Source organism: Poecilia reticulata, linkage group LG16 (assembly GCF_000633615.1).
Source record: "Poecilia reticulata strain Guanapo linkage group LG16, Guppy_female_1.0+MT, whole genome shotgun sequence".
In the NCBI taxonomy this organism is placed as follows: Eukaryota; Metazoa; Chordata; class Actinopteri; order Cyprinodontiformes; family Poeciliidae; genus Poecilia; species Poecilia reticulata.
The window spans coordinates 12995808-13008136 of NC_024346.1; the positions used below are offsets into that span (position 1 = coordinate 12995808).

Consider the following 12329-nt stretch of genomic DNA (forward strand, 5'->3'; position numbering starts at 1 on the left):
AACCAGGAAGGACCTTCTGATTCACCTCCATGCTGCCTGTCTAAATGCTTGTCTATAAATAGCTAGTACAAGATTATGCTGCAGCAGTAAAAATGTTATTTATTTTTAGGCTTTTTACTCGAGGAGTGTCTCTAAATCACAGGGCTGTTGTGTTAAGACATGACCAGCCTTTGTTTTTTACTTTTCTTGCACCCAACGAAGGCTTCATCTCACTAGATCAGAGTTATCACATCGTTCCGGTTCCAGAAACATTCTGACAACCCAAAAGGAGAAACCACCTCTGTTGCCACCACAGCTCCTCCTTACACTAAGCCAGTCGTGTCTGTCCTCTCTGATCACTGCTGCTGTGATGGACTGTTTGTGGTGTGGCGTCCCCACATGGTCTCTCTGTTCTTCCATTTTGCACAATTCTTCACACGGATGTTTTGTATCGACAAATGGTCACTATTTTTTCTTTATTTCATGCCTAAATGAATACTAAGAATAAACAAAAAGGTTATGCCATCTTCTGTCTTCTCGCCTTCGTCTGTCACGCAGCAGGAGGGCCGGTTTGATCCCGGAGCTTCGCCTTTCTATTCTCAGTTTAATAAATCATTTAGTGTCAACTATAATTACATTTTGGATATCAAGCACCATTCCCTCACCTCTCATTATCGGCGCCATTTTCTGAGCTCCCATAACCTTGCAGGGAGGAGTCACAGCAACATAGCGGAGATATTTATATGCAGGCCAAAGGTTACGTCATGAAGCTCTTTGCACCTGCTGCTGTTTGCTTCTATTTTATAAGAGTCCACTTTACATGTCAATAAAAGACCAGTCTTAAAATCATTTTAATAAATGCAGACATTGTGTAACTTGGCTGCTCATTCTGCATTATAGAAAACAATCAGTCTGGAAAATAAATTGTTCTGTTTACAATAATTATTAGTAATAGCTTGCATTTCTTTTTGTTCCTGTTTTAAATTAAAGGGGCAGTGTTGTGTAAAATGTACTTATTTGACCTTCATATCATGCTTTAATGTTATTCCCTCATCAAAAACACATCTGGAGTGTTGCTTTGATTCTTTCTTGTATGTTTGAGAAGTCATTTAATCTCCTGTGGTAAATATCAAGCTGAGCAAAGCGCCTGGGTGGACCTAGCTCCGCCTTTGAGATGAAGCTCCTCAGACTAGCCAGCAGCAATTAGCAAGCACCTGATAAAACTCTAATGAGCTCATTACATGAGCTACTTATCAGTGTAAATCTGGTAAAAACGTGATTTCCTGAAGTCCGAGTGTCAGAAAGAACAAGAGTTTCTTAAAGAATTTCAAGGTGTTAAATTACAAAGTCAAATTTCTTTTAGGTCATATTTGATCTATACAGCATTTTGATAACAACTGAAGGTACATTTATAAAATGACACTATGTGGCTGGAGAACTCATAGTACTGCCCCTTTAAATAAACAAGACAATAAACTGAACCTGTTTGGCATCAAGCAAACTGAGAAATAAATTACATTTTAATGATTCTTCCAGGATTCAGTTTGTCCATCAATCCAGATGCTGAGGTCCTAAAGCGAGGGGTTAAAGATTGCGATTGGCGCCGTGTTCTTTCCGTCGTCTGTGTCACACGGGTTGAAGAAGGGAAACAGGGGAACCATGACGGTTCCCATGGAGAAGGTGTAAATGGGCGCCATGGTAACAGCGTTGTAGAAAGTCACCTCCTCGCCCTCACAGTCCAGGAACACGCCGATGCGGACCAGCTGGGCGGACACGGTGATCTTGGTGGGTTTCGGATCCGTGCAGGCCAGGACAGACCCGCCCTTGAAGGCCAAAGTCCAGAGGCCGATTGAGGTTCCCGTCGCCGTCATCTCTCCTCTGGGGACATCCTCCCGCGCCACGCCCAGCCTCCACGCCGTCTTGTAGCCCACCTCCACCTCCCAGTAGTGTCGGCCGGTGCTGAAGCCCTGGTGGCCCAGCAGACAGTAGTAATAGTGGAAGCGACGCGGGTTGGCCTGGACCTCAGAAGTGTCTTTCTCTACGTCGAACCAAACGGAAGTGCAGGACTCAGACAGGCATAGATTAGGGTGGGCAGTGTCCGGGTCAAACCTCACCGATGTAATATCTGAAGGCAGAAACGGTTTCAGTTCAGAGAGATTTAATGAATCTATACTGCTGTCAAAGATGTTCAATACAAGTTCTTGCATCCTTGGAGTGTTTCCACGTTTCGTCACACCGCTGTATTTGTATGGATTTTATGTGATAGACGAACACAATGTGGTGTCATGTGTGATCAGTTGGCAAAATACAGAACACAAAAACTTTATTCAAGTTAGAGTAGCAGCTACTTCAGCTTATTTTTTACTCAAGTAAAAGTAAAAAGTTGCTGTTCAAGAAATTTCTCACATAAGAGTAAAAAAGTATTTGGTAAAAAGGCAAATCGAGGATTGAGTAACTGAGCAAAACCATAATTTAATATTTAAAAATAGAAAGTTATGTTTAAATATTGATATTTGAAGGCCAAAATAAAAATAATTAATACAAAATAATCAAGGAAAAAGATATGTTTCCAAATAATTTTCTTTCAATATGAAACCTATGAAACTTTAATAAAAACTGCAGGTGTGTGTCTGGAGAATTTATTTGATTAAAACAAGCTTGTTCTCCATTCACTGAAGTTATTCACAGAAATTTTACTCAACTAAGAGGAATGATACTTCATATTAGAATTACTCAAGTAAAACTAAGAAGTACAGTGTAAAAACACTCCTTAAAGTAGTTTTCCCCGAAATGAAACTCAAGTAAATGTAACTGAATAAATGTAACAAAATATTATCCAACTCGAGGATGGGAAAGTCGTGGAATTCATAATTTAATGAAGATACGGAAAAACTTAGAAGACAGCGAAACAGCAAGGGAACGGAATAAAACAGAGATAACAGAATCTAGTGGGGAAAATGAGAACTGAGGAGCTTAAATATACAGAGGAAATGTGGAAATGACCAATGGACCAGAAGAGCTAATCAAAGGTGAGTAAATGCAGCTGGAGAAGGAAGCAGCAGGCTGAAGACGAGGAAGCAAAGAGAATGAAAAAGAAACTTGAACCGAATCTAAACTGTAAGCACAAATAAACACTAATCTAATGAAACAAATCCAAAACACAAACAATAGAATAAATAAACCAGAACAAGGGGTGAAAAATCAATTGAACTCCATGTTCGACGATGTAGCAGAACGTGCAGAGCGCAAGTTAATGGAACAGGACATTTATTTATTTTTGTTAGATTTTCTTCCATTTTTATGCCCCTAAATAAAGTCCACTGTAATGAAATGTCTTTAGATGTCGCCTAGTAATGTTCATCATCTGTGTGTGATTTCATTTGACTGTAAATCTGCTGTTCTGTGAAGGCTTCAGAGGTTTTTTATTTTAGCAAACATCAGTGAACAAAGAGCATCATGAAAACCAATGAACAGACCAGACAAGTTAGGGAGGAAGGTGTGGATAATCTTAAAGTGGGGTCAGGTTATAAAACAAAACAAAACCCAAAGCTTTGAACATCTCAGAGAGCTCTGTAAAGTCCATCATCTGAAAGCAGAAACAGTGCGATGCAACTGGAAACCTACCAGGACCTGGTCATCCATCTAAACGGACAGGCTGAACAAGGAGAGACAAATCAAAGAGGAACTCTGGAGGCTGCACAGATCCATAACTCAGGATCTCATTAGTTTTACAATCTACAAATCAAGACGTCACATTTACAGTAAGGAGGGATGACATGGACTTAGAACTTTATTTTGCAGTACTGTTGTGATAACGATGAAAATTATAATAAGAAACATCTTTTTGATTTATTGCTGTGTCCCAAACTGCTGTGGTTATTAAGGTGGTGTGCTGGTCCAGCACATGAAATTCAGATAAGATAGACTGAGGATGTGGCTGTAATGTGAGAATATGTGAAAATGTTTATGAAGACTTTTGCAAAGCAGCGTAGACACATACTTGGGTAGAGGCAGCTTTTCATGTGTTTCCATATCCTGTATTGGATGGGACCCACAAACCAACCTGAGGGGACCTCTGTGTCCACCTCTGCAGGACGAATGAAGTGGACCTGAGACCTAAACAAGCAAAGTGAGAGGAGAAAAGTTAAAATGGAGCTCACAGCAAAGAGAATACCAGACCACAAACAGATTATCAACACACAGAAGGACATAAGTGATACGTTTATGGAAAGAACGCCGTAAAATAAACCTACCTTTTTACAAGATCTTGGATTTCCTGCAGTGAGACAAAGTTTAGAACATGATCATAGTCAACTCGACTCATAAGCAATGTTTCATCTTTTTATGTGCTGACAAACACACCAACTGTCTCCTGTCCTTTACGTTTTAAATGAGAAATTGATTTGCACTTCTAAATTAGAGAAGTCAACTATTTAGCTGATCAGCGTCAATAACTGATCGGGAGCCAAGAAGATGCAGCAGAACGAATTAAATGCAGCTCTGCAGGTTTACTCCGATGCAAACCTGCAGCACAATTTCTTCCTGCAGCTCCGAGTCTGAAGGCGTAATCACAACGAATCACAAGTATGATGTGTTCATGAATTTTCTTCCTGCATGCTGAAACATCAGAGCTTATTGCTGTAGCTGCAACACGACATCAATAATAAACCAAACCAGTAATCTTCTGTCCTCCATGTTTTCCTCACTTTGAACAGGTTAGGACTGTCCTCCTCGGCCAACTTGCTGTTCAGCACCGTTATTGCTCTCTCCAGGTCCCTTCCTTGTGCGCCTATCTTCTTCTCTCTCTCCTTCAGCTGCTTCAGAAGTTTCTGTCTCTCCCTCTTCAGTCTTTCCAGGTTCTGGTACTCCTCCTCCTCCAGGAAGCGATGGAGGTTCTGAAACTCGGCTCTGACTTCTCGTTCTAGTTCATCAAACCTGTTCTGAAAAAAGAGAGTTTTTTTTTTACATATTTAATGTGTAGATTAAATGAAATGATTTGGTTATGTTGAATTTGTTTTTTAATTAAAGGAGTTGTGAGTGATTTATTTCGCAGTGAGGTGTAGATGGATGGTTATCTTGAGCATAATTTTTCACACATATTTTTCAGAGCCTGTCCTTTTAACACATATTGTGAGACTACAACTTCATGCCTTGTAAAAATGTTTGCACCCGTTGAATTTTTAACATGTTGTGATGTTACAACCAACAACTTCAATGCGTTTTGGGGAGATCTTCTGCGATACATCAAAGAACGTATCATTTTGAAATGGAAGAAAAATAATTGGACATTTTCTACAAGTTAAACTCTGACGTGTTAGTTTCGCAGTCAGTCCATCGTAGTTGATTCTTTGAAGAAGAATGCAACTGTAGCAGCAAATCTTCATACCTGGAAGGTATGAAGCTTCTAGTAGCAGTAGCTCTATAACAGGAGTGTCAAACTCATTTTTGTTTTGGGCCAAATCAAGACCATAAATGCTCTTAAAGGGCCGGTTGTGTCAGGATGTATTGATAAAACTTGTTCACCAAACTGTTAAAAAAATCAATGAATTCTTCAGATTGAATAATATTATTCACCATCTTTTTAGTCACTCCAGTCACTTTATGATACTTTTAGTGATTTCTTGCAATAAAAATCAAAGTGTTTGTGACACTAATTTGGAAATATTTGTGATATTTGTGTTTAATTGTGACGGCAAATGCGACTTTTTATTATGTATAGTTCATGGAATATAATCTGACGTTGATTAAGGGTGAGGCAGATGTTTAGTACAAGTAAGAAAGTTTTGTAAATTTTTTAGAAAAATGTGCAATAAATTCCCAATTATTAGCGCAAAAAAGTGAGAGGATTTGTTGATTTTGCATAAATTTCCACAATAATTCTCAAGAAACTGGAGGGACTGATTGATATAATTTGGCAGTAAATTAATAAAAACTGCATTACTTTGATTGAAAACATAATATTAATGTTTAGTCTATAATCTAGGGCCACATAAAATGGTATGGCAGGCCAAATTTGGCCCACGGGCCTCGAGTTTGACACATGTTATCTGTAATATGAAAATGACAGAAGAACATAAACAAATATGGTTTCTTGACTACAGACCAAGACACTTCTTATTTTCAAAATAGATCAAACTCTGCCATGTTGTGGCGTATCTGTGGTAACTTGGTTGAATTTTCTAACATCAGTGTTTTGTAGTAACTTTCAGCTTTTTTTTTTTGCATCACCGTCTTCCACACATTTGCAATCTCATCTTGTGGTAAAAATGCAAACATGACCTCTTATAATTGTCTTTTTTTGCCTGATTATCCCACCTGAGTTGTGAATCTCTGTAGCTCCTCCAGAGATAACGGCCTTTTCATAAGGGAACTACTTCTGCAAGGATTATTTTTGTCAGGCATGTTTTTACCTCAGTGTTTTCATACTGCTTCAATCATAATTATTCTGTGTGGAGCTGAACCTTTTGTGTCTGACAGGAGCGTATTTGTGTTGGAGTGAAGAATGCAGCAAAAATACCTCTACTTCCACCGAGTCTGTGTACGTGTCTCTCTCTGCTTCTCTGCATTCGTCTACCTCATGTTTGATTCTTTTAATAGACTGAACAAGCTTGGCCTGTAACACTCACACAGACACACACAGAAGAGGCAGGTTATTGGAGAAAAGGCAAAGTGAGTAGAAAAGTTTCCCAGGATTTGTTTGCTTAAAGGATCATCTTTCAACAAACAGGGGCATGTTATGAAGACAGAGAGAGCAACAAACCATGAAGCTTACCTTGTTCTCACAGAGAAGGCTTTTGCTGCAGTTGTTGTTTGTGTCTTTGGTGTGGTTCTGGTACATTCCAGTTTCCTGAATAAGGAGCAACGCTGAACCAAAAGGACCTCAGAGAAGCTGAAATAATAAAAAAAAAGCGATGGAAGGCATTATGAGTGTGAGACAACGTGAAGGACATTAGTACACATCAAGGAGACGGGGAGACATGGGGGGGAAAAGACAGGAACACACATGCTGACACGATGAAAACAGCAGACAAGACAAGGACGTACATCCAAGCAGAAAATTCACAAGACGAAACGCATTGACAGGCTCGGGTAATCAGGAGCAACAGCCTGACTTGAGAATATATGGATCCATTAGAAACAAGCAGGGGAGGAAGAGGAGGGGCAGAGGACTGGAGCTGCCAGGAGGGATTGTTGGCTGATAGGGAGAGGTTGGCAGCAGCGATTTATGGAAGCAGAAACAGATGAATCTATTTCTGTCTGCCTGTGTCTTTGGAAAACAACAAGAGAGGCAGCCAGCCAGTCAGAGATTGTGTTTCATATCAGTTGCTGTGCCTGGAAGGGAGAGGATCCATGTTTATTTTTGAAAGGTGGCTCTGTGATGTCTCTGGAAGGGGTGGCGGGATCCTGGGTTGCAGCTGTATGCACTGTTACCGCCCTGCTGGGGAAGGTGCATGAAAGGACTCTGCTTTGAGAGGGAGGAACTCAAACTAAATGTCCAGGTTAATGCTATCTGTACTCCAACAAGGCGCTGTGGTCCACATCTCTTTATTCCCCTCCCCCAACGAATCCCACACAAACACAGAGGGTCTGGCTACAGGCTATGGGGTATGTGCACTGAAGCAGCATCTCTGCAAATGTTCTTCATCTATAATTCATGATTCTGGGCCCGGGCAAGTGACTGTAGAGAGCTAAGGTTAGGCTGCAAACTTGGTGCAGTACAACCTGCTGCAGGTGGAGAGGACACCTGCAGGGGGAGATGAGTAAGGAACGAAATCTTACTGCAAGACGGCATCAGAGTTTCACTGAGGGAGAGTCGAACTGGCTCCAAATTATGACTCACAGAAAGATTTTTACACTTCATAATATATTCAATCATTGCATATGTATTATTTATTTATTGAATTGGACTATGTGATGCACTTTTTTAAAAATGCGAACCAAATTTGAAGTATTTTATTGTGAGATTTATGTGACAGAGTCACACAAAGTAGAGTATATTTTCAAAGAGAAAGGAAAAGATGCAAATTTTTAAGATGCTACTTAAAAATCAGAAGGTATATTGTTTATATTGTACATTGTTGCCCTTTTCTGCATCTAAATTGCAATCAGAAAGTACAACAAACAACAAAGCTATCTTATATTAGGGTACTAAAATTGAAGACTTTACATTGAAAATACATTTGTATGTTGATAATTGGAAAATGCTATAATTCATTTAAAAAATGGAAGCTCATGTTTTATATACATTAATTGCATGCAGAGGGAAACATTTTATGTATTTATTTCTGTTAATTTTGATAATTATGGCTCCAAAATGGATTTTTGGAGAAAATAAGAATATTAAAACCATATGTAATACAGCAATGCTAGATAATGTCAGACAGCTGCATCTGCCTTGGGGCAGCTATGGCTACAATCCAGTAGCTTGCCGTCATCAGAGAGTGTGTGTGTGAATGAAAATGACTGATTTCATTGTAACGTGTTTTTGAGGGTCCTGAAAAGCGCTATACAAGTCTGAAGTCATTTCAGTTCATTACTTTGCAGGATTGGCATTCAGTACTTAGTCTGGGCTCAGTTAGCATGAATTATTGCACCATGAAATCACATGTACAAAAGCTTGTAGAGAAAAATATGGAGAACTCTTTAATCTCCTAGTCAATGGTTGCACTGACCTTGGATTTGATCAAACACAGCAGACCTACAGTAACATGGTGGCATGACTCCCACAATCAAATTTAAATATGTGCCTCTTTAATCTGCCTCCTTTGATTTCCAAATGAAAAATGGCAAAACTTTATCTGGAAATGTAACGGTGGGGTAACTGACCAGTTCCCCCCCGCCCCCCTCAGTTCAGTTTCTGGTCCACGAGATTCATGAAACAAGGAATGAAACTTGTCACTCAAGTGCATGCTGGGTATGTTTTAGTGGCTGTTGATGTTATGACTAAAACATTGTGAATTCATACAGACAGTGAATATAATATCTTTCAGAAATTTCTAAAGGCAACAGCTTTTGGACCTTTTCTACCATGCTTTTTCCTTCCACAGAACTTTCCATTAATGTGCCTGGATGTAGCTCTGCGTGCAGTCAGCTTCTTCACCATTAAAAATTTGTGACTTACTTTGAGGGAGTTAATGTCCCCTTAGCCTTCTTCCCCACAACTGTGTACCTCATAAAATATTTTTTGGTGTCAGACATTATATTTCATTGCTTCAGTGTTATACTCTGCATTAATGCTAAGCTAAATTTGGAATTTTTAAATTTGGTGTAAACTATAAACATCAATATCAACAACATTAACGTAGTTTATTCAATGAATCTACGCCATGGTGAGTAATGCTCTGTTTTTTTGAGGCAGATGGTGAACTACAACCTCCTAACCTGCGGGGGGCAGCATTGAGCTGTGATATATCTACCTAACCGGAAATGCTGCGGAGCAAGACGCATGTAAACAAGAGGATGTCGCAGAGACCGACCCAAGCTAGAGGTAGCAAATTATATTTTCAAAGAGTTTTGATATTTTCAGTGGTATTCTTACTTTTTCAAGATATTGTATTTTTTCAGCGGTGTTTGTGTCCTGCATGTTGACAAATGTAGCATTAAAACAGCGTTGCTACAGCTAACTAAGCTAACTGAGCTCTCAACACACAGTTTGAAATGCATCCTACACTGCGCCAAAACAGCTTGCAGATGGTTGATTTTTAACCGTTTTGCATCTTAATTTTTCAGAAATGAACGGTCAGACAGACGTAGAGGTCGACTACAAGCGGAAGTACAAAAATCTCAAAAGAAAATTAAAATTCCTTGTTTATGTGAGTGATTTTTCCTTTTTTTTAATCACAAGTGTTTTCTTCCCAGGATTCGTGCTTTACTTCGTTTTTACTGCTGCTTTTGCTGGTTTACAGGAACAGGAATGTTTTCAGGAGGAGTTGAGAAGAGCACAAAGAAAACTTCTGAAGGTTTCCCGAGACAAAAGGTGAGATTGATTTTGCTTGAACACATCCAGGTGTTTGAAAAATAAAATCGTGGTAAACTGAAGCTTCCCCTGGTTTCCAGCTTCCTTCTAGACAGATTGCTCCAATATGAGAGGGTTGATGAAGACTCCTCTGGTAGGTGGAACATAAATAAATCTATATGATCTATTTTACTTTCTTACTGAATCATGTTTTCTTACTTCTTTCTCAGATTCAGATGCAACAGTTTCTTCAGAAAACAGTGAAGGGGAAGGACTAAGAGAGAGGGAAAGAGAACGAGAAATCGCAAAGAAGTAAGCTACAAATTTTTATAAGCTGGAAAATGATCCAACTAGACCTGTATCTTTAAAAAGAGCTTTCAATGACTTTAAAAACCATTAAATCAAATCCTAATACTTCTATGTTGTGTTATTAGACTTGTATTTGTCGCTATTCAAGATTTTGCAACTTTCTAGAATTCTTAGAAAAGTGCACTTTGAGTAAAATAGTAATTTATTATTGTACTATTTACATTAAGAATGATTTTGGAAAAAAGAATGCATTATCTTCTTTTTGATGTCAGGAAATCAAACTTAGGAGCATGTTGCAGCTTTTCAGCTGTGCAGGCATTTTACATATATATTATATCCATCCTTTTTGACACCTTCTCTTTCTTTCTTTTTATTCAGGCGAAAAAGCAGCCCTGGAGCCTGTCTTTCCTCCTCTTCGTCATCGCCTCATCTCTCTCTGCTGTCCCGTTCTGGAGTAAACCCCCTGCAGTCGTCCAGCGCCGGATCTTACCTCAACGCCGTGAGTTCTCCATCTCTTCCTCTGCAGCCATTACCATCTTATCATCTGCAGGCATAATCCCTGTTTTCATTGAGCATTTTTTTATTTATGCCTGTTTTATTGTTGTCGTTTTTTTGTTTTTTTTTTAATGCCTTCACCATCTCTGTACCGTTCATTCTCCTGTGTTTGTTCTTTTTGTGTTTGGTCTGTGTATGTGTGTGTCGTAAACTCCTCACGAATGTGTGCATGTGGTCATTTGGAAAAATCGGGGTGTGCATGTGTGTGGGGCAGATGCCCTTCCCACCAGAGTATTTGGCACCGCCAGCTGAGCGAGTGAAGAAAGAGAGAAAAACAAAGACGCCAAAAAACAAGCGAGAGGCCACAGGGAAGGTGAGAGGAGGGGGATTGGAGATATTTACAGAGAGCAGTAGTCATAAAACATATTGCAAATATTTGGTCTTATTAGTTTATTTCAGATTTTATCTTATTTTATTCAGTATTTTACTCAGTATAATGCAAAATGGTGTCTTTTCATGCAACAGTTCCTTAAATTAAGACACATAACACATGTTTTGTCTTGTTTTTATTTATACATCTGTGACGTAGCCTTCCATTGCCACTCATCTTTTATTTAAGAGGATTTTGTCCCTTCCTGTGTCACGATTTTGAAATCATTTGTACCCTCCTGCTCCTCAGGTTGTTGGTCCGATGGCGGCTAACTACACGTCAGCCTCTGGTGCCCCTCAAACAGCCAGCGGCCCCTTCAGCTGGGTTCCCAAACAAATGCTCAGCGGAGATGCGGCTGACGAGGAAGGTGAGAGCGACGGGGACAGCGACAGGGGAGACGAGGACAGAGGGGAGGGAGACGAGGCCGAGCTCGTCATCGACATCCCCAATGAGTGAAAGCGACTGGGAGATGTATCTAACGGCAAGACGGAGGAGGGGGGGCCTGCTTCTGTCTGTAAGGGGTGAAAGAGAGGACTTGAATGTTTGTCCTGAAAGGCAAGCTCCCCCTGGTGGATATGAGATTAATTGCAGGCAAAATAAAACTGCAGAAATGTGTTGTTGAAGTAATAAAACCGTGAAACAGTGATAGTTTCTTAAATTCAGTCTTAGTTGTATAGGTGCACTGATTATGTTTTCCCGACCAGAACTGATTTCTTTTTGTGTCTTAATCTGCCAGTTTTACAATGTAAAATATTTTTTTCTTCTCCCGATAATTAAATGTGAAAAACATTGACCATTAAAAAGATGCATTATCTGTTTTTCTGAACAGCAACAGATATTTTGCCCTAAGCAGAGATTTTGCATTTCAACTTCCAAAATAGGATTAACTGGAAAGCTTCTACTCTGTTGTGACATGTTGGTGCCTAAAACCTGCACAGCATTAAAGGGCTAACGGTGGTTCTGTAGAAGTATTATGGGTAGGTAATATTTATTTCCCTTCCCTGTAGTAGAAAGATGTTGTATTTTTATGAGCTAGAAGAAATTATAAATGAATCTTTGGTGGAAGCTAACGGCTCGTCTGACTCAATCTGAACATTTTTACATCAGTCGGTGGATTGATACAAGCAGCTTTTTTCCACATGGAAGCAGAGTTTATGTTCA

The 12329-nt window shown here is 39.5% G+C and overlaps 2 protein-coding genes across 4 annotated transcripts; one reads left to right on the forward strand and one right to left on the reverse strand.

Moving 5' to 3' along the window:
- Positions 1-811: 811 nt before the first annotated feature.
- On the reverse strand, positions 812-7166 carry LOC103477958 (zinc-binding protein A33). 2 transcript variants are annotated; one of them, XM_008431342.2, is made up of 7 exons: positions 7024-7166; positions 6752-6868; positions 6497-6592; positions 4686-4919; positions 4233-4255; positions 3980-4095; positions 812-2104 (listed from the first exon to the last, which is right to left on the reverse strand). In XM_008431342.2, the coding sequence occupies exons 2-7, from the start codon at positions 6815-6817 to the stop codon at positions 1551-1553; spliced, it is 1089 nt and encodes a 362-aa protein (XP_008429564.1). In that variant the 5' UTR covers positions 6818-6868; positions 7024-7166; the 3' UTR covers positions 812-1550. The 2 variants fall into 2 exon arrangements, with proteins under 2 accessions (XP_008429564.1, XP_008429563.1); XM_008431341.2 differs by having other exon boundaries at positions 6752-7166.
- Positions 7167-9357: 2191 nt separating this feature from the next.
- ino80e (INO80 complex subunit E) lies at positions 9358-12318 on the forward strand. Of its 2 annotated transcripts, XM_008431338.2 has the most exons (8): positions 9358-9466; positions 9709-9791; positions 9885-9955; positions 10036-10088; positions 10165-10246; positions 10622-10742; positions 11013-11111; positions 11418-12318. In XM_008431338.2, exons 1-8 carry the CDS (start codon positions 9406-9408, stop codon positions 11622-11624), a joined length of 777 nt encoding a protein of 258 aa, XP_008429560.1. In that variant the 5' UTR covers positions 9358-9405; the 3' UTR covers positions 11625-12318. The 2 variants fall into 2 exon arrangements, with proteins under 2 accessions (XP_008429560.1, XP_008429561.1); XM_008431339.2 differs by lacking the exon at positions 11013-11111.
- Positions 12319-12329: the final 11 nt, after the last annotated feature.

What these genes read in the sequence shown, in the direction of transcription:
- LOC103477958 (XM_008431342.2), bottom strand. Translation starts at nt 6,817, where the DNA reads ATGTACCAGAACCACACCAAAGACACAAACAACAACTGCAGCAAAAGC. An exon ending in ACAGTCCTAACCTGTTCAAA is followed by an intron (nt 4,256 to 4,685) that starts GTGAGGAAAACA and finishes GTCTCACTGCAG; the next exon opens with GAAATCCAAGATCTTGTAAA. An exon ending in GAAAAGCTGCCTCTACCCAA is followed by an intron (nt 2,105 to 3,979) that starts GTATGTGTCTAC and finishes TTCTGCCTTCAG; the next exon opens with ATATTACATCGGTGAGGTTT.
- ino80e (XM_008431338.2), top strand. Translation starts at nt 9,406, where the DNA reads ATGCTGCGGAGCAAGACGCATGTAAACAAGAGGATGTCGCAGAGACCG. An exon ending in AATTAAAATTCCTTGTTTAT is followed by an intron (nt 9,792 to 9,884) that starts GTGAGTGATTTT and finishes GCTGGTTTACAG; the next exon opens with GAACAGGAATGTTTTCAGGA. An exon ending in GGTTGATGAAGACTCCTCTG is followed by an intron (nt 10,089 to 10,164) that starts GTAGGTGGAACA and finishes CTTCTTTCTCAG; the next exon opens with ATTCAGATGCAACAGTTTCT.